General features: G+C 40.7%; 1 protein-coding gene across 1 annotated transcript in view; it reads left to right on the top strand.

Annotated features, from left to right (window-relative positions):
* UBN2 (ubinuclein 2) overlaps positions 1 to 21,399 on the top strand; it is a 99,922-nt gene that overhangs the window by 65,362 nt on the left and 13,161 nt on the right. The window contains exons 12-14 of the mRNA XM_077831168.1: positions 4,829 to 4,879; positions 6,888 to 6,930; positions 8,932 to 10,470. Coding sequence (XP_077687294.1) covers positions 4,829 to 4,879; positions 6,888 to 6,930; positions 8,932 to 10,470 — 1,633 coding nt within the window. The remainder of the gene's footprint in view (positions 1 to 4,828; positions 4,880 to 6,887; positions 6,931 to 8,931; positions 10,471 to 21,399) is intronic.

Genomic DNA, 21,399 nt, shown 5'->3' with positions numbered 1-21,399 from the left:
TGTATCCTGCATTTAGAGGCTATTTCACCAAGAGAGCTCATGTATACTGAAAAATGTGGAAGATATGTGATATACATCAGGGATGTGTCCTATCAAATCAGACATGACAGTTTTCCATCACTATTAAATATGACCTGCACCCACTCCTGGGTAGTTTTAGAACACATCAACAAAGATTTAGTCACCAAACAGCCTACTTTCAGTCATATCAAAATTGCTGAGAGGTCCAGCATGCCCATCTAACCCTGCTCTAAAACCAGCAGAATACTCTCAATCATGGTTTCAGTTCCAGAAAAAGAATGGACCAATCTACCCAGGTTGTTAATTTTAAGTTTACCTATAAACCTGAATAGCTGTTTTCTCAACAGCCAAAATAGACAAATCAGATTGGGTGGTTGACTGTCACTCCAGCATCAAATGGTACCCTTTTGAGGAGGGGGTGGGCCTCCATGTGTTTGAGGGTGACCAGCACCCGTAGTTAAGCATTTTGTTGATGATGGTATCATATTCAGACTATTTGCTATAGCTAGGCAGGTTGAATGATGGTCATAGTTCTCAATGGTAAGTCTTAATGAGCCCAGAAGACCACAGGTATCCCCAGCTTCTCAACATGTACACAGGAAAAAATGGAGTACTTGTGGCACCTTAGAGACTAACAAATTTATTTGAGCATAAGCTTTCGTGAGCTACAGCTCACTTCATCGGATGCAGTCAGTGGAAAATGCATCCGATGAAGTGAGCTGTAGCTCACAAAAGCTTATGCTCAAATAAATTTGTTAGTCTCTAAGGTGCCACAAGTACTCCTTTTCTTTTTGTGAATACAGACTAACATGGCTGCTACTCTGAGACAGGAAGAAATGATGCAATCAGAGAATACAGAAAGACCAGCCTGAAGCCAGTCCTATCTACAAAGAACATAGCATACTTGACTGTAGGAACCACTAACTAGACACAAGAGTTCATGGTGTGTCTGTCTCTGAGGATAAAGATCATTTTTGTTCAGTCCTATCTTTTATGTATACCCCATGAATTCCTTGTACAGGAAATAATCTGACTTCAGGATGCTTCCCTGCCATCATCTCTAATCTCTGCCCCCAGCTGCTTCAGCTCCCACAGATGGAACCATGGTGGTCTCTGAGCATAAGAGGCAGCCAAGTTTATATGTCTAAAGCCAGTTAACACGGATGATAATAGCAGTTGCTGAGCTGATCGATTTCTTCCAACACTCCTATAAGGGAAAGTTGAGCATTTCTTTACACCAGTTAGCAGGAAACAGTCCATCAGTCTGAGGGGCCGTAGAGGAATGAAAATACTCTGGTGTGGCATAGCTCCTTCACTGAAATGTGAGGTTGTAATGCAGTTCAGCAAGATGACCAAATACCCAAAATAGACAAGATCCAAAGACAGGTATATATGGCTGTCCTTATGGGAATGCACTTGTATTTCTGTCCAAAAATCTGTTTTCTAAACATTAATAAGCACCCTTGTGAAATAGGCAATCCCCATATTTTATTGATGGGGAAACTGAGGCACAGAAATGCTAAGTGACTTGCCAAAGGTTTTGCAGCAAGCCAGTGAAAGAGACAAGAAGAGAACTTAAGTCTCTTGACTCCCAGTTGCATGCTATACTTACCAGTCCGTGGAAGAGAAGCTAAGGCAAAACAGGAGAAATTGATCTTGTAACGCATGTTCCATTGCAGTGACATTATAAGAAAAAGAATAACTGATGTAGACTTGATCTTTATTATGTGTGATTCATACTGGTGTGACAGCTTGACTTTTGAATGTTGTACCATTTTTGATGCATAACATTCTGATTGGCTTGCATTTCAGTTAATTGAGCTATAAAATATAATTTTAGGGGGAGAGGAGGGTGCATGCAAATAAGGTTTTGGGGTGATGCTGGCCGGAGATTTTTTACTACATCTGATGGACTGGTCAGCAGTCAAGCTATAGTATATTCTAATGGGTATAGTAAACAAATTTGTGCCAACAAAAATTTGATTCAGCTGTGTAGGAGATAAAATTGTGCAATTTGCTACTGCCCTGGAAGATAAATATCTATCTGTACAATTTCTGGAATATTGGCAAGGCTATACATAGTGACTAGGAAGAGGAAGAAATTTCAATATAACTTTTTACAGAAACTTTTTTCTTTAAGTAAGAATGGGCATCAGCAGACTCCAAGGAGAGTACTTTGTAGTCCTTTATATTCAGAAAGCTGTCCATGGAACCTTTTAATCTAAAGGTGTACATAGGAAGGAAGAAGTGGGGGGGGGAGGGTTCCTGTTGTCTGACAATGGTGAAGATGACCTCTTACAAACCATATACTGTGGTGTAAATAAGCAATTAGCACTTAACATGTGGAGTATCTCTTTTATTAACCAGCCTGCCTATTTGATGTGTTTGTAATTATACTTGGTATGTTCCATTATTTATGCCATTTTTTGGCTTTGGATTGGTGTTTGTTCAATGGCAGGAACTGTATAAACTGAAAATTAATGAGGCACTTTATGTTGAATCATGGATAGATGGATAAGCATGTAACATTCCAGATGAGAATGGTTTGAGGATATAAACAAGAGGTCGGAAATATCTAGATTCTGTGGAATGACAGGTTCAGCTCAGTTCTTTGCTCTTATGAACTAAATAATACATTGAATTCCATGTAGTTTACTGCTTCAGGGAGACTGTCAGAGGAAACATTCAAATCAATGTTTCGTCTATTCTGCCTGGACACTAAAGATCTCCTGGCATTTGGTTAGTAGGTTGCCCCAGTGTCACTGGCCAAAACCTGTCACCGCTCCCCTACCCGCTCCCACTGTCATGTGATGTGCTGTGTTTATATGCCATCTGCCTTTCTCCCCCACAGGGGTTATATTTCATTGGTGTGCATGTGTATAGATGAAGTGCTTTGGGATCCTTCAGGATGAAAGGCATTATATGAATGTAAAATATACTTGATAAACATTCAGTTTACTGATAGCTTTTTTTCTTCATCTGGAAACCCCACCATCCCTACCCCCATTGTATGTTGTGGGTGGGGGGTGGAGAAAGTGTTTTTTTTCATTGTTGTGAGGCTTTCATCTTTCTTGGAGGGGATTTTGCAGTTAGCTTTTGCTGAGTGTACTAGCATAGCTGTTATGGGAGCCCTGCTGCAGCCTGTGCATGTTCTTTGAACTGCATAGAGTTCTTTTTGAGTGTCTTAAACTGAATGTTCTCGTTAGCTTAAACTTTTATATATTGTTGAGCACAGTATTTTTGTTCAGAAAATTCAATATTTCCAGTTCATTTTTTGCTTTAGAATTTATGCTGCCCTGTCATTTGAGTATTGCCTCTAATTTCAGTTCCTTTAATATAGACCCATTACTTTGCGTCTTGAGAACGTTGTAATTTCCACCCCAGATTCCAGGTTGATGGTGGTTGGTGTGTCTCAGTTGAGGAAAGGATCTTAAGGTAAAGAAAGTGCACAGGAAGGAGAATGAGGAGAGATAAAACTGTTTGAATACGATAGCAGTAATTAAGCAGAACAAAACAAATTTGTAGAGGAGGACGTTCATATTCTCCCTGGATTTTCTTTATAGGCGTTCAGTGGCTTGGGAGCAGGAACAGTAGGTGGGATGTGAGACAAGGTTGAAGACTGGTAAAATTGATGGAAGTAAAAGGGAGCATAGGACTAGAGAGCAGCCGAGAGAATGGAGTCAAAAGAATTAACAATGGAATTGAGGAAGGGAAGGGGTTTGGAGTTGTAACGAAAAGACACTTGGGTGAGTTTTTGTATGGGATTTGAGTTTTCTTATGGGATGTATGATGATCTGCTCTTGGACCTGCCTCATGCTACAATGCTTCATATGTACTAGGAAACATGTTTTTCTGCTGTGGTGTGCCTCTACACACACAGCTCTAGACAGCTGTTGAGGATTAGGTGAAATGGTGGGTGAGTTGCCTGATAGAAGCCATACAGAAGAATGCTTCGTTATCCTAGTGTAAATGCCTTGCCTGGGGGGACGGGACGGGAAGGAGGAGGGACTGTAATTCACCGCTGATGCAGCTCCATCAATGGTAGCATCAGTGGAAGTTCTAGTGTAGACAGCATGTAGGCATTTTTACCACCATGTTGTTCAACCCATCTCAGAGTAGGATCTGATGACAAGGTAATAACACCTGAACCCTATCTACATTAAAACATCCACTGTTGCTCTCATTGGTAGAGCTGCACTTGTTGATTCCATTGGTGAATTTTTGACCATGTCGAAGCAGCCTAAGTGATGTAATTGTGAGTAGCAATTTTTTGGTATTCTGTACATGATGCTGAGATGTTTGGGAGCTAGCATGTCTTTTGGATTCTGCTTTCCTCCTCCCCCATGGTAAGGAAACTATGGTGTGTAGACCCTTGCAGTGCCAAAAATTAATTTTATTCAAGGACCATGGTGTTACCCCATTACAATGTGTTGAAGTATTGATGGGATTTTTTGGTTGTACGTTGCACTGAGAGCTTTGGCAAGGGGAGGGGGACATTTTAAAATACAATACTTCTATCCCATTGAAGGTAATATTTGTCTACATTGCTTTCTGCCAGCTCAGTAGTTATCTATATCGAATGTGAATTATAATCTGTTTTGCAGCATTCTTCCGTTCATGGATGACTGTTTGTTTTTAACTATACCAAGACAACTGTACAAATAAATTGCTTGTTTCGTGCTTAGGGGGCAGATAAACAAATGGCCTATCTGAAAATCCAGTAGTAGATGAGTTGCTAGTAACCATGTCATAGTTGCTCATGTAGAATCACTGTATGTCTTTCTCTTTCTCCCTCCCTCTCTTTCAGGATGCTCTTTAAAGAAAGCCGAAGTGTTCACAATCATCTCACTTCTGCTCCGTGAGTACAAAGCTGGCACCTGCTGGTATCCCTTCCTTGTGCTTCAGTTGTCTGGGTAGCTGTGGCGAGCCTTGTGTGTTGCTCTATTCCTTAGGAGTTCAGACTGATTCTGGCTTATTTTCACTGCTTCTAGCTCCTGCTGTTCGTTTGTTTTGCTTGAGGAGCTTTAGAATACAATGGGATTTTGTCTTTTAATGATTTAACTCTCTGACCTATGACTTTGGTGTTCTTGAGGCACTGTGGTTTGCGTAATTCAAGTGTGAAGTGGTTAAACAGCTGAAACAGATATTAATACTGGTATAACGCCTTTCATCCAAGGATTTCAAAGTGATTTATGAATCCTAAACTTCACACCACCCTTGGCAAATAGGTATTATAGCATGTGGGCATTTCTTTCACTCTTTCTCTCTTCACTCCACTCCACTCCACAAAAACACATCTACTAAGATATCCACTCTGATTTGAGTGAAACTCTACCTTCCCTAGCCCTCAAACACTGCTGCTCTTGTCTGTGAGAACTCATTGTAGTTCAGACAGAACTGGAATAGTCATTTATAACTTTGAACACCAAGCAAATTGTAACTCCTGTAATAAGCAAAAATAAATAAATAAATTATATGTTAATCTTACAAATAACAGACTAATGGTCCATCAAGTATAGTATCCTGTTTCAGAGCAGGGCATAAAAACAGTACAATGCACTAAACTATTTAATACTTTTGAGGAAATGGAAGGGCAAAGGTATGTGTGTGGAGGAGGATGCAGGTGGGAGTATGGTACTCCTCAGACTTTGCAGCTGAGGATTGTTAGCCCTTATTGTTGTTCGAGCTGGTATAACGGCAGATGCTATTCATATTCATTTAAATGTTTAAACTTTTTTGCATCTTACTAAACTGGTTGCCTCAATAATATCACAGAGTTCCAAAAGTTAATTATCGACATTTTGCCATTTTATAAGCTAATCAGACAGAAGTTCAGTCTTTATTGCTCTTTTGTCCTTTTTAATATTTATTTTTCCTGTATGGTTTGATAACAAAATACAGATGTGAAAACATTCAGGGCACCCAGATGCCATAGGTTGTTCTCAAATCTAATAACAGGTGTATGAGGCACTTTTATCTATGTAATAAGATTTCATGGTTGACTCGGACATTAGGCTTCAAAGTGACAATATAAAGTGACAGAAACTGCTACAAGCATGTTTGAGAGTTCTTTTTATTCAGATTATCACCAGGTTCAATCATCATTAGGACTTGCAGTCTATTACCATCCAATTCACAAGTTTTCAGTCATTTTGACTTACAACTAAACTCATGTAACAGCAAAGCATGTATCTATGCCACATCAAGAGTTCTAGACCATTGTGATATCAGTGATAACTCAACCAATCGCCACCTTTACTGTATATCTAATTTGCATGGAACAGTTTCCTTGATCGTGTGAGGAAGATTGCACGTTGGTCAATTACTTCTCCCAACTGCCACACCTGTGGAGCAGTACAGGCATTCAGCTACGGGTGTAACTATCATAGATCACTCCAGATTGCACAAAGTTATACCTGCTACCAAGTAGGCAAACACAGTTGTGACTGAAATAGGCTGAAATATGAGTTTACATTAAACTGTGTAGTCTCTATTATAATTTGGAATAAAAATATTCTCTGCCTCAAAAGGGCAAAATGAGTCTCTTTTAACTTGGTATTTATGAGGCAGAATTAATAGTCAGCAAGCATATCAGATGTATCTAAGGAAGCACAGGGAAGCATGACAAGCATGATATTGCACTACATATCATCTCTACTTCCTCCTTTTTGCCCATTCCGTCCCATCCTTAACTGAACTTTTGTCTCAGGGACTTTTGCAGTTTAGATTGGGGGAGGAACAGTCTTCTGTGGTCCTATGAACTTGCTGCTCTGATGATTATGTCTTTTAGAATTAGAATGACTAACCCTCTGTCTTTTCTCTTGATTTGTTTGTGTGTGTGTCTCTCTCTCTCTCCTCTGCTTTAGGGCAAAGAAGAAGGTGATTCTGGCACCTAAACCCAAAGTGAAGGTAAATATTGCAGCCACCCATACAAATGTTCAGGAAGTGATGTTGAACATGGTGCATGTTTAAAAAAAAAAAAATCCTTTTTCCATAGCTAAATCACTAGAACTGGTTGAAAACTTTCCAAGGGAACAGTTTTCCGTCAGAAAATGCTGACTTCATGAAATCAAAATGTTTCATGGGAACACTGATTTTGTCGAAATTTTCTACAGAAAATGAAACTTAACATTAAGGTCAAAATTTTGTTTCAACTTATTATGTTATGAATTATATAACAAAGTCTGTTTTGACATAAATTATACATGAAAGTCAAAACAAAGTAAAAATGAAATGTATAATTTCAGTAAGATCAAACTGAAATATTTCAGAATATTTCATTTCTCAAAAAATACTGAGATTTCAACTTTTCATCCCAATTTGGGATTAAATCAAATTTTGGAATCTCAGAATTTCCTATGGGCTAGAAATTCCATTTTTTGACCAGCTCTTTTTATCACACACTTGATCCAGGTTCTTTGAGTGGACCCATTTGGTAACCTCCCTAAAAGAGCAGATGCACATTTTTAAAAAATCTGCCTCCTGTTCGTTGTGGCCTCTCAAGTGTTTGGCTTAATGGCTCTGTTGACAAGGAGGAAATGTGGTGGAATCCAGTTAACATCAGTTTGCACAATGCAATCTTTGTTCACATACTAAACCATTTATCATGAATATATTGCTAATGATCCTGTTTTATATCAATTAAAAATCACTGGTTACTTGTTTCAAACAGCACTTAATTGCATATGGTGGCACCACATGCAGTTACTCACTTTAGAGACTTATGCCATAGGCTTTAAAGTGGGTAATATACCATTTGGCTTTATTGTAATTTTAAGTTATAAAGCCATTTCAAATGGGCTGTAAGAAGGTACTAAATGCGTTAAAGTATTACAAATTTTTTAAAAATGCATGTGCTTTGGTGAATTCATTTTCGTCTTAAATTAGGTCGTAGCACTGGAAAATTTTGCATATTTGGGTGGACAAGTTCAGTGTAGTAAGCTGATGTAGCCTCTAACTAGGCTTGACTGTATTTCATCTGAGTTCCATTGTAGTTATGTTTGTAGCTCAGATTTGCCTTAACTTTCAGCATACTGAAGACTAGCTCTGTAAGCCTCTATAATACAGTTTACTCTTTCATATTCCAAGTGGAACTACAGCTCTAGGTCTTGTTCCTGTGAGCAACACTGAGTATACTGCTAACGTACTCCAGGAATATGTCGGCCTGGTACAGTAGATCATGTTGTCACTTTGTTACATTATGTACACAGGACTGAATTTGACTGAAACTACCCATTTTAAAATGTTGCATTCTAGAACCACTTCCTTGCTGCACCATCTCTTCCTGTGTGTGTTCAGTCATGCAGGCAGAGAAAGGTGGGACAGTATGCCATAATGTGTAACCTTATTGATGTCTAGATATTAAGGGGTGAGTGCCTTACATATTCTAAATGTCAGTTTCTTTATAGGTCTCCTACAAACTCTGACCCAGGTCCTCGAAAAGTATTTAGGTACCTAACTCCCATTGTAATCAATGGGAGTTAGGCACCTAAATACTTTTCGAGGATCTTGGATCCTGTTCATAGCATGGTCATTATCTGGGATTTTGCATCAAGATGGCATGGAGGCCATTCCCAATGCCTTACCACTTAACTCACATTTTTACATTCAGTGTTCTTAATATGATCGCTTGCAGAGCATAATACCTGTTCCTCATAACTGAATATTATGTTTTCCCCTTCCCGTACCCTATTACCTGGTGAACAAGGTATTCTGTACTGCAGCATCTAGGTATCAGATAATGCGTTAAAGGAAATCTTTAAAGGAAAAATACAACAATAGAGCTTTGCTTCTGGATTTGCAGAATGATAGCATTGCTAAATAAAGTTATGTTGATCTGCTTTGGAGAGGGCATTGTGACTTCCTATTGTTTTTCTATATTTTTATCCCATACCCCCAACCCCCTACCAGGACTCCAGTCCAAAGAAAGAGCAGAAAGCCTGTACATCTTTGGTGACTTCAGCTTGTGTTACTACACTGAATTCCAGCGCACCTATCAGTACAGTAGCTAGCTCTATCTGTACATCAGCTCCAGAGACCATCTGTTTGGATGACTCACTGGATGAAGACCTCTCTTTCCACCCACCTTCTCTGGATTCTATATCTGATGCTTTGGCAGTTATCAACAATGGAGCCAAGATCTTGCCCGTGGGGTCCACCATAGACACACCAACCTCAAGACCTCGCCCTGGGCTGAGAGAAGAGAAACTAGCAAGCATCATGAGTAAATTGCCTCTAGCAACTTCAAAGAAGGTAGAGCCAGCTCAGACTCCACATTCATCCAGTCTTATCGCTGGTCACACAGGACCAGTACCAAAGAAGCCCCAGGACTTAGTTCACACGGGCATCTCTTCAGGCCTTATTGCTGGCTCTTCAATTCAAAACCCCAAGGTTTCCTTGGAACCTTTGCCAGCCAAACTACTTCAGCAAGGACTACAGAGGTCAAGCCAGATCCAAGCTGCTTCCTCTTCGCAGACCCATATTTCTTCCTCCTCCAAGGCCCAAGCAGTTACTTCCTCCTCCTCTCAGAAGTGCAAGGATGCTGCTATCGTGGTATCCTCTTCAGAGGGCCAAGGTGGTTCTTCCTCAACATTACAAGTGACAAAGATGCACCAGCATTCAGCTGTCCAACAGAAATATGTGTCTCCTCTGCAAGCAACTATTAGTAAGTCACAGACCAATCCAGTGGTGAAACTGAGTAGCAATCCCAAACTCTCCTGTTCATCCCCAGTCATCAAGAGTCCAGATAAGCCAGTAATGTACCGCCTTCCTTTGTCTAACCCCTCATCTGGAAGTGGTTCTCAAGTATCCCACCCTCTAGTTTCTCGGACAACATCCAGCACCTCTACCTCTAGTAACTGTTTTGCCAAGACTATGGTGTCGCAGGGTTCTTCCCAGGGTTTCAAGCCTCCCTTCTCCATGGCTGCCTCTCCTAAACCTGCTGCCTCTCCCAAGTCCACAGCATCCAAACCCTCTGTCACACCCAAGCCCACAGCATCATCTAAATTTCCATCTAAATCAACCTCATCCTCCAGGCCCACAACATCACACACTTCTTCCAGTTCAAATGCACTAGTATCCCAGAGTAGTCACTCCAGTAGCAGCCCCCTTCATAAACAGCCCAGCGGAGTAAATATCAGCAGGCAGTCTCCAACAATGAATTTGCTGCCCTCTAGTCGCACCACAGGCCTTCAGCCTGCAAAGAACCCTCAGGCCTCTTCAAAGTTGCCCAACTCTTCTCCCTCTGGGACTATTGGCAAAAATAACTTGAGTGGAGTCGGAATGAATGTACCTGCCAGCAGGGGCAGTAACCCTAATTCAAGCGGAACAAGTAGGACTAGTCTCTCTGGGGGAGCAGGAAGTGGAACACAGGGTGCTACTAAACAATTGTCAACGCCACACAGGCCATCTTCTGCCTCAGGGTCTCCAGTTGTAGCAGCCAGCGTGCAGGTATGTATCTAATGAGACTTAATTGTGGGACTCATAATGTGATTTACTTTGAAGTTTCTTTTTGTCACTATCCTTTCTCATAAATGTGATTGAATATTGGTCGTGAACATGTTTTCACTAAATCTTTCTAATGCATATGCTGAAATGGTTTCACACTGGTGAAAAGGATGCTTCCTCACAGGGGCAGGGTTCCAGCTGACCTTAGGGTTCAGGAGGGAAGGAATTTTCAGCACAACATAGATTGGCACGTCTGTGGTGTAATGGAGCAGATTTTGTCTTCTCTGGAATACTGAGAAGAGATATATTAGATTTTGTGGACTACAACTACTTAATGGTATTTCTGGAGATTGCAGTGGAATTAAGCATTGGTGAACTGAGGCCATTCCTTCTGTGTTTGATTTCCTTTATTGTAATGGCACTGATAAAGAAGGGTGTCTAGTACATCTACTAGCCACTCTTCCAGGATTGATTTGTACAATGAGAATTAAGTTGTGTAGGGTTAGAATAACAAGTATGACCTCTGTTAAATTGATGGATAACCAGCATAATTTTAATATTCATGCTATGGAATACTTTCAGAAGGCGTATGAAAGCCCAGGAGTGTGTACACATCCTGGAAATGAACTAAGTAAAAAGGGCTTGGGCAAGATTTGGTTGTACATGAATAAAAACAACGCTTCATAGTTGCTCATATGAGATAGTTTGAAAATATGCCCTGGCCAGACTTGCGGAAGCTCTGGTACCACTAACCAGGGAAGAGAATTTACAATTTCCAGAGTATTCTGTTCCACTTAGTAGGAATAATTAGGTTATTGGCAGGTTTGGGCAAAACAGATTCTCAGATTAATCGTCTCTTCAGGTCTGAGATTTTCAGTTCTCAGGTTAACATTTGAGTAAAGCTGGAGTGTAAATAACTACCTTTTGTTAGCATATGGTTCTCCACACTCTTATCCATAGGCTATTGTTTATGCTTTTACAACTCTGTGTGCCAAATTCATGGGACACATCTTTCCTCTACTATCCCTGCTGCACAGAAGAACTGAAGAAAGTAGGAAATAATAGACCTTGTGATCGTGTAATTAAACACTGTATCGTAATGCATATGCACAACTGTGCTGACTTAAAGTTGCATAGTAGACAACCATACATTTGACTTTTTCTCACTTCTTGAGAGCTTGACTTTGCAACCTAAATAATATTCCTTTAACATGGCTTTTTGTATGTAGTGTCCTAGGGTTTTGTTTGTTTGTTTGTTTTTTTAAGAAAAAAGTAAAAACAGATATATTGTGTACATCTGTAATGGCCTCCTTCATAAAGCATCATCAGCATCCTTTGAACCCTAAATCTGTGCTGCAATGCTGAAGACTTGTAGCACTTACAGATCTCACTTTATTAGTTGGCAGCAAGATAAATTTGTTTATGCCACAGTAAGAAGGGATTTACAGGCACCATATGCTGGATTTGGAGGTTTATGGGGGAGTCTGGCCCATTTTTTTTCTTCCTGATTGAGGAGTTGAGGGAGCACCTGCCCTATGTGGTACCCCCACCAAGGAAGGGGATGTGATGCTGGGGCCATCCACTGAATTAGAGGATTATGGTTCATAGATAAGGCCAGAAAGGACTATTGTGATAATCTAGTCTGGCCATAGTAGGACTTCCCTGAATTAATTCCTGTTTGAATTAGAGTATCTTTAAAAAAAAAAAAATTAAGAAATTGTAATCTTTAATTTTAGAAATTCCAAGAATGTTTTAGTTCTGGCTATGGCTGTGGAGGTGCGACAACTTCACTTCAGAAAGCACCTCCAGGCTCTCCGGCGGGAAAAGCGAACAGCAATATGGGCTTCTCTGAGGCAGTAGAGACAGTGTTGGTGCTTGTCATTCATAGAGAATGAGTGAGGGTAGGAAAAACAGTTCTTAAACCCAGGACTGGAAGGCACAGTCCATGGGAGGAGAAGGAGATCAGATTCCAACCAGTGAAAACTATAACTATCTACACACTACGAAAAACAACAAAGAACTATATAGGAGGTAGAATAAAAGTTCTCTTTGCGTAAACACTAAGATCGCAGAGGAACAGCGGTTCTGACTCCAGCCATGTGGCGGTAAGAGGGAACTGGAGAGGCGTCAACCCATATGGCTTGTTGTTTTTTGGAGGAGGACACAGTGGATGGCTGTGGACGCTGCTGTGTGCTGTACTGTACTGCAAACAGCGTTTCCTTCTGCATCCATGTATCCACCTCCATACTGATTACTGCTCGCTACTCATCCACGATTGGAATAAATACAAGGACCACTACTTGAAGAGGTTACTTACCTGTAACTGGAGGTTCATCAAGATGCGTGGTCCCTATTTGTATTCCAATAACTGCTCGACAGGCATCGACCTGCACGGCCTGTTATAACCTCGGCTGGGAGCACAAGGAGACACACGACGTATGGGTCAGCGGACACTGCTACAAAAACCCTCCAGTGCATGGCCTGCACACGCATCCATGGTTGGAATACAAATAGGGACCACACATCTCAAAGAACCTCCAGTTACAGGTAAATAACCTCCTCTTATTCATTAACTCATCAAGCCAGCATAAACTTGTAGCGCTTACAAACCAGCCAGCAAGCCAGCTGTCCAAGTCTGTTCTGAAAGTGTGAACAAAGAAATCCTTTTAAACGAACTGCCATTGTGTACCCATGGTATTGATCAGAGAGCTCTGAGAAAGTTTGTTGTGTTTTAACGACATATCCGTAGAACCTAAAGCAGCAGTTTATTTGAATTTTTTAAGGTGCACTAAGATCCTTCTCCCAGCTTTCAAAATAGCTTTATTCTTTCTGTTTAGTCATCCTCTTGCAAGCTTGAAACTGACATTTTCCCTTATTGTTCTCAGTGATTTATTCTGACTTATGCATTCTAGTTGTAGTAGAACACTTGGGCTTGCTGGGGCTGTATGATTTTTTTTGCTTAGTTTTCCCGTATGGCCTTTACCCCTTCCATCTGATGCTGTAATCTCCTCAGATGTAAACCACAATGGTCGTACCTGATCAGAACTTGCATTAAAAACTTCCAAAGAGGAGATCCAACAACTCATTTCTGGGAGACTGTGTGGTCTAGTGGATAAAACACTAAACTGGGACTTGTGTTCCATTTCCGGTTCTGCCACTGGCTTGCTGGGTAGACCTGATACCTCCTTTTGTAAATTGCTTTGAGATCTACAGATGAAAAGCATTTATATAAGAGCAAAATTCAGTTATTAATTTTTATTAAAGAATACCCAGGCTTCTGTGTTTTTAAAAAAAAAAAAAAAAAAATCATAATATTCTTCCCACTGAGCTGTTACTGTACCAGTAGCACAGTACCCTGTTGTGAGGTGCTGGATTTCTGTAGAAGTGTCATCTTTTGAATGGGATGTAAAATAGAACACTTGACCACTCATCACCGTTAAAGATTCCATGCTACTTTTTGAAGAATAGGGACAATAGCTCTGGTTATTTGGCCAAATTCCAATTAGGGTAATTACGTTCTGCCTGCCTAAACCAAAAATTAGTCCTACAGTTACACCTAGAAAGATTCTTTACTTTCTGTTAAACAGTTGCGGCATTTCACAACATATGACTTGTTGTGGGGATGGGTATATATGCTATCTGTCATAGGCAGCGATACGCTTTTTAAAACATGCTGTTTATTGCACAACAAATCAAGAGAACCATATACAACATTATATAACTCCAACTAATGAAAGCATGTATTATGTATGTGTACAGATATACACAAAGTATTAAAGGCTTCAGTTCTGCGACACATGCACTTTTGTTAAAGTACAATGCATGTAAAAATACACATAATCTACTGAAATGCTCATGAAGCAGACAGGAGCTTGATTATTAAGGTTTTCTCTACAGATCAACAGAAAGTAAACTGCCTGACGCTTAATTTATCTGTCTCAGAAGGATAAGGGGCTGGTTGAGTTGACTGTAAGAATATGAACCTGTGGTTTCTGGAAGAATAGGTATTTCATACTTGATGCTTTCTCCATTAAACTATTACCTGCTGAAGGTCGGAAGTTTTATTCCTATGGAATGTCTTTTCCAATTAATGAACATACAGCCATATTGCGTAATTACATTGGCTTGATTTTTTTTCCAAAATGTGAAATAGTGAATGATGACCATTTGAATGTCCGCATAGTTACTGTAACCTTCTCTCCAGCTTGTTAGACTCTGATATCTTCCTGCTCCAGTTAATCTAAAATGCAGTTTCCTTTTCTTAACCATGTCTCTTGCTTCTTGAATTTCTGCATTACTTCCTGCTATTTTCCTGTATGAAGTTCAAGCTTCTCTTCACCTTAATGGTTCTCAGTAATTTTACCCTCGTCTTTTTTGTCTTCATCTCCTTCCACTACCTTCTTTGCTGCTTTCTGCACCACCTCATAGGTCTGAAATACCCTTCCCATTAATAAACAATAATCTCCCCTCAACTTCTATATCAAGAAAGTACTACAGCCAAAATATATTCTGTGAAACATTTGAGCTTCGTGGCCAAACCCTAACTGTGTCTCCTCCCCTCTCTTGTTTTCACTTGTGCCTTTAGTTGATGAGCCCTTTGGGTAGAGGTGTGTTATGTTTGGCAGTGATGCATTTACAGCAGTATTTAAAGGATGAATACAACTAGGTTTCAGAATAATAAGGGGGATCACATTTTGCAGTGGTGGTGGTTGTCTGTCTGTAGATTCAGGACAGAATTGCAGTTCACATTGGGAAGGTTTTATCTACAATGAGGGAAGCTAGTAACTTGTTTTAAATGAAAGTTTATATTTTATTATAACCCTCCTCCTGCCCTTAAAACAGCCAACCAGCCATGAGTGATACCAGAAAGTTGACAGTGGTTCATACACCTTCATGCCTTATGGGTGCGATCATTCTGATTATTTTAGCTTCTCCAGATTAAGTATGGAGGCTTTGTCTCCTTTGTCCACCGAGCTCTTGTTGAGAAAATCAAAGTTTTCTTGTATGACCAATCTGAGATCAGGTGGGGAAAAAAGCTATGTAACTGTCTTGAACTCTGTCCTTAGTGGTCCAAGTGATGTACACAGTCCTGTATTGATCCATCAGATCAGACAGGGTGCTTGATTGACAAAGGTAGTTGAAGTAACTTAGACTTCTAAATGGTATTTGACTTGATATCACTTGACATTCTGATTAAAAAATGTTGCACTATACAAAATCAATCCTGTACATATTTAATGGATTAAAAACATGTTAACTGATAGCTCTCAAAGGAATTGAAAATGGGGAATCTGAGACCAAGGGCAGTAATTCTAGTGGAGTCCCATAGGAATCTGTTTTTGGTCCAGTACTATGCACAAGAACATCAGAATGACCATACTGGGTCAGACCAGTGGTACATATAGCGCAGTATTCTGTCTTCCGACAGTGGCCAGTGCCAGGAGCTTCAGAGGGAGTGAACAAGACAGGGCAATTTGAGTGATCCATCCCATTGTCTAGTCCTAGCTTCTAGCAGCCAGAGGTTTAGGGACACCCAGAGAGTAGGGTTGCATCCCTGAGCATCTTGGCTAGAAGCCATTGATAGCCCTATCCTCCATAAACTTACATAATTGTTTTTTAACCCAGTTTTACTTTTGGCTTTCACAACATCCCCTGTCAGTGAGTTCCACAGGTTGACTGTGTGTTGTGTGAAAAAGTACTTCGTTAGGTTTGTTTTAAATCTGCCGCTTATTAATTTCGTTGGGTGACTTAAGGGGTAAATAACACTTTGTCCACACCATTCATGATTTTATAGACCTCTATCATATCCCCCTTCAATCATCTCTTTTCCAAAGTGACCAGTCCCAGTCTTTTTAATCTCTCCTTATGTGGAAGCTTATATGGAAGCTACTCCTAATAATTTTTGTTGCCCTTTTCAGTATTTTTTCCAATTCTAATGTATCTTTTTTAGGATGGGACAACCAGAACTGCTCACAGTATTCAAGGAGTGTGCATACCAAGGATTTATATAATTGCATTGATATTTTCTGTCTTATCTATGCCTTTCCTAGTGGTTCCTAACATTCTGTTAATTTTTTTGACTGCCGCTGTACATTCAGCAGATGTTTTCAAAGAACTAGCCACAATGACTCCAAGATCTTTGAGTGTTGACAGCTAATTTAGATCCCATCGTTTTGTATGTTTAGTTGGAATTTTTTTTCCAGTGTGCATTATTTTGCATTTCTCATCTGCCATGTTGTTGCCCAGTCACCCAGTTTTGTGAGATTCCTTTGTAACTCTGCAGTCTGCTTTGGATTTAACTATCTTGAGTAAGTATTCAATATCTTTATCAATGATCTGGAGGGAAACTTGATTGTGGGTAAAGTTTGTAAATGACACTAAAATCAGTGGAGCAGTAAATAATGGGGACAGGTTAGTTCTTTAGAGCAATGTGGATTGTATAGTAAGCTGGGCTTACTCAAACATGTGTGCAGCTAAATCCATGCAGGACCAAAGAATATAAGTCACTTATAGGATGGGAAAATGTATTTTGGGCAACTGTGACTTGAAGAAAAGGACTTCAGGGTCATGGTGGATAACCAACTGAATGTGAGCTCACAATGCAGTGCAGCTACTTAAAAGCAAAGGCAATGTACGCAGGGGAATATTGGGTAGAGTAGGAAGGGATGTATGGCATTAGTGAGACCATTACTGGACTACTATGTTCAGTTCCATGTCCATGCTTCAAAAAAGGCAAATTGGAAATGATTCAGAAAAGAGCTACAAGAACAATTCAAGGTCTGGAAAATCAGTTTTATGGTGGAACATTAATGATCAATCCATTTAGGTTATCCAAGAGATGGTTGGATCCAGATAACTTGATCGCTATCTAGCTATCTTCATGGGAAGAAGATTTCAGAGAGTCGAGGGTTTTTTAATCTAGCATACAAGGCATTAAAAGATCAAATGGCTGGAAGTTGAAACTCGACAAATTCAGATTTGAAGTGAGGCACAAAATTTTAAGTTAGAATAATTAGCCATTGGTGGATTCTCTGTTGCTTGAAGTAACTAAATCAAGACAGAATATCCTTCTAAAAGGAGGATGGGCTGTGTTGTGCAGGACGTCACCACAGATGATCAAAATATGGTCTTCCTGGCCATAAAATCTATGGCAATGGTGGTGTTGGCACCTAGCAGCCATGTTTGAAAAGTACTTTTTCTTCTTTGAGTGATTGCTCATGTCCCTTCCATCTTAGGGGTGTGTGCACCATTGCTGGAGATTTTTCCCTTAATAGTATCCATTGGGCTGCTGTAGCACCCTCTGGAGCCACACACTTATGCGCTGGTATAAGGAGTGCTGCTGGCCCCGCACCCTCGGAGTTTCTTCTTACCACCCATGGTGGTAGTTGGAACAATCCTCCTTACTTCAGAAAGGCTTCTTGCTAGTGATTTTCAGACTTTTTCTACATTTGTGGTTGTCATAGTGTAGTGTATATAGTTTCAAGTAGTTTTAGTGTATATATTTAGTGTGAATAATTAGTTCCCATTGTAGAGGGTCATCTTCGCCCCAGTGAATCGGCATGCCCCAATCCCTGGGCTGCAAGCCTATGCCCATGAGTGAACCGCACTCCAACTGCTTAAGGCGGCTAGGCAACGCTCGTGTGAAGGACAAGTACCTGATCTGTTGGGACTTTAGATCCTGCATCAAGAAAGACGGGGACATCAGACTGAAGGCTCTCCTCGTGGAAGCCGCGCTCAGACCTGTCTCAGAGCCAAGCCACTCCAATTTGGAGCAGAGTACTTTGGCATCGGTGTGAAGTGCTCCCCTGACACTGAGCTCTTCCTGTTGCCATTCTCCATGTCCAGTGCTAAGGAAGAAGCATAAGAAGCAGTGCACTAAGAGAGGGTACTTGCTGGTGCAGAAGAGTGGCAAGTGGAGAGAACAGAGTTTAGTGAGACCCAGGCTGGGCCACTCTTCTACCCCCGGACCAACGCTGAGGGCGTTGAGCCTGGTGCGGGACCCTCCATCAACACAAGGAAGCCACCATGGTGCTAATGGACTGATGGTGCCATTGACCCCACAGGCTTTTCAGGTGACTAGGGACCTTCCCTCTCTTCTGGTTCCGCCAACCCCAGCGGGGGACCTACCAGCTCCAGTGTCCAGAAGCAGGAGGGAACAGGGTGCATCAGGAACCTTCCTGGCACTGGGGCCCCCAGCACCATCTAGGAGCAAGCCATACCTGATACCAGCATCCCTATCTCTGGCATGCCACTGGTCCCCAGACTCCCAGCACCATATGGAGGCAGAAGTGGGTACCGCTCCACCATTGTTGCCGAGAGAAGAATCCTCTTTGGAGTCCAAAGAGAACCTCATGTACCGCCAAAAGCCCACCACCTTATGTACCGCCAAAAGCCTACTCTCCACCGCGCTTCAGTGTTGGCACTTCAAAGCTGAAGCTAGTCCAAAATAATGGCAGTCTGATTATTAAGTGTAGCTTAATGTTGGTAGCTCGTTCTACTACTGCTACTTCATGAGCTGCTGTTGGTTTTGACCTTTTAAAGCTGTAAATGGCTTGGGTCTGAGTTACCAGAGTTCACCTCTTTCATTGTACCTTGCAGCTGTAGGTGAGATCAGAGGCATTTGAGCTGGAACTCTCTCTGTATACGTCTTCAGTCCCAGAATGTTCTTCCCTGCCCTTTGCTCTGCCAGAGCCTGGATTTGTTTACTTTTGAATGTGCTAGAAAGCTCAGCTCTGTTTCTCAGACATTTCACAAGAGAACAGTTGGAAGAGATTAGAGTCATAAAGTTTAAGGTCAGAAGGGATCACCAGATCATCTAGCCTGATCTCCTATATATCACAGGCCACCAACACTCACACACTAAAGCCAACAACCAAAATTAGACCATGTGCCACAGGCAGAGAATAGGAGGGACCAAGGTGCACCAATGCCTAAGGCCTGTGCAATGGCAGGGAATTATCATATGACTTCTGTGTCTTTGGAGAACTGGTGATTATAATTATATAGGCAGTAAACAGTTGACTTAAGTGATTTTGCATATGATATATGGGTTATTTTTAAAGACTCCTGTCATAAAGGGAAGGGTAACCACCTTTCTGTATACAGTGCTATAAAATCCCTCCTGGCCAGAGGGAAAACCCTTTCACCTGTAAAGGGTTAAGAAGCTAGGTAACCTCGCTGGCACCTGACCCAAAATGACCAATGAGGGGACAAGATACTCTCTAATCTGGAGGGGAGGGGGGAACAAAGGGTTCTGGCTGGCTGTGTGATGCTTTTGCTGGAAACAGATCAGGAATGCAAGCCTTACAACTCCTGTAAAGTTAGTAAGTAATCTAGCTAGAAAATGCGTTAGATTTTCTTCTGTTTAATGGCTTGTAAAATAAGCTGTGCTGGAGGGAATGTATGTTCCTGTTTTTGTGTCTTTTTATAACTTAAGGTCTTGCCTAGAGGGATTCTCTATGTTTTGAATCTGATTACCCTGTAAGGTATTTACCATCCTGATTTTACAGGTGATTCTTTTATCTTTTCTTTAATTAAAATTCTTCTTTTAAGAACCTGATTGATTTTTTTCATTGTTCTTAAGATCCAAGAGTTTGGGTCTGTGTTCACCTGTACCAATTGGTGAGGATTATTATCAAGCCTTCCCCAGGAAAGGGGGTGTAGGGCTTGGGGGGGATATTTTGGGGGAAGACGTCTCCAAGTGGTCTCTTTCCCTGTTTTTTGTTTAAAACACTTGGTGGTGGCAACATACTGTTCAAAGACAAGGCAAAGTTTGTACCTTGGAGAAGTTTTTAACCTAAGCTGGTATAACAAGCTTAGGGGGGGTCTTTCATGCAGGTCCCCAAATCTGTACGCTAGAGGTCAGAGTGGGGAAAGAACCTTGACAACTCCAGAGCAGGAATTGTACTTTCTTTTATGAAAAGCAATTGTTATCCCTGTTTGTTGTTTCTTGTGGGATGCAGTAGGCCTCCATCTAGTTAGGATCTTTCACTGTTAAGGCTAGTCCGAATGAATTAGTAGAAATAAAGCTTTCCATAAACAATCAGGCTTATTTCTTTGTCCTTCTGGGACACCAGGTATGCTAGCATTCCACTTGCTTGCTTTGTATTTTCTTTAACCACCTTCATCTTAGTTTTGTTGTTGATGTAGTTAGCAGAAGCTTTCACCATTCTGTCAAGAACTGTCCTCACTTGGTTTCTCCTACCAGAGTCTCTACTAAAATTCAAGGAGATTTCCCCTACATCTTGGTGATCTCAGTTCACCTTTTAAAACTATTATGTATTTAATCCAAGTTTACTATTCGAAAACACCCTATTTCCTCGTACTATATTCAGTACGTGTCTGTGACTCAGATGCCTGTTACATATCCATGTTGGTTTCCATTCAGACAGGCTCTCCTGTTTTTTGTTTTTGTTTTTCCTTTTTACCTTGATTCTTGAATGAACAAGAATTATTTGGTGAAGGAGGAAGATTGGTGAATGAGCTGGACAGTTGCTGGTATTTAGATGGCAGGCTAATTAATGCATTTTGGAATATTCTGAATATTCCTGGCTCTTCTTGCTTCCATCCTGGAGATGAACTTAACACAAATGTAATTTGGATATCAGCTGGTATGCAGAGATTATATTTTCTCTGAGCAAGATTTTTTTTTTTTCTGCCTTCCCTCTGAAATTCTCATTAGTGTGATTATGGCCACTTATTTGCAGTGCCATGTATCTCTTGAAATGGAGCCATTTTTAAATATAGTTGTGGTTTTCAGGACTCCTTATTGTAAACATCTTGTTATGAAATAAAAAATCTACTAGTGTACTCAGTGTTTTTAAAGTATATATTTTGAAGGGGAAGAGGTTCCACATCTCCAAAAAATTCAGAGCTACTCTTACTAGATTAAAAATAACAATGCAAAACATTAATGGGAAATTTCCTCTTTAG

Source organism: Eretmochelys imbricata, chromosome 1, assembly GCF_965152235.1.
Source record: "Eretmochelys imbricata isolate rEreImb1 chromosome 1, rEreImb1.hap1, whole genome shotgun sequence".
NCBI lineage: Eukaryota > Metazoa > Chordata > Testudines > Cheloniidae > Eretmochelys > Eretmochelys imbricata.
This window is presented reverse-complemented; position numbering and strand designations above follow the sequence as displayed.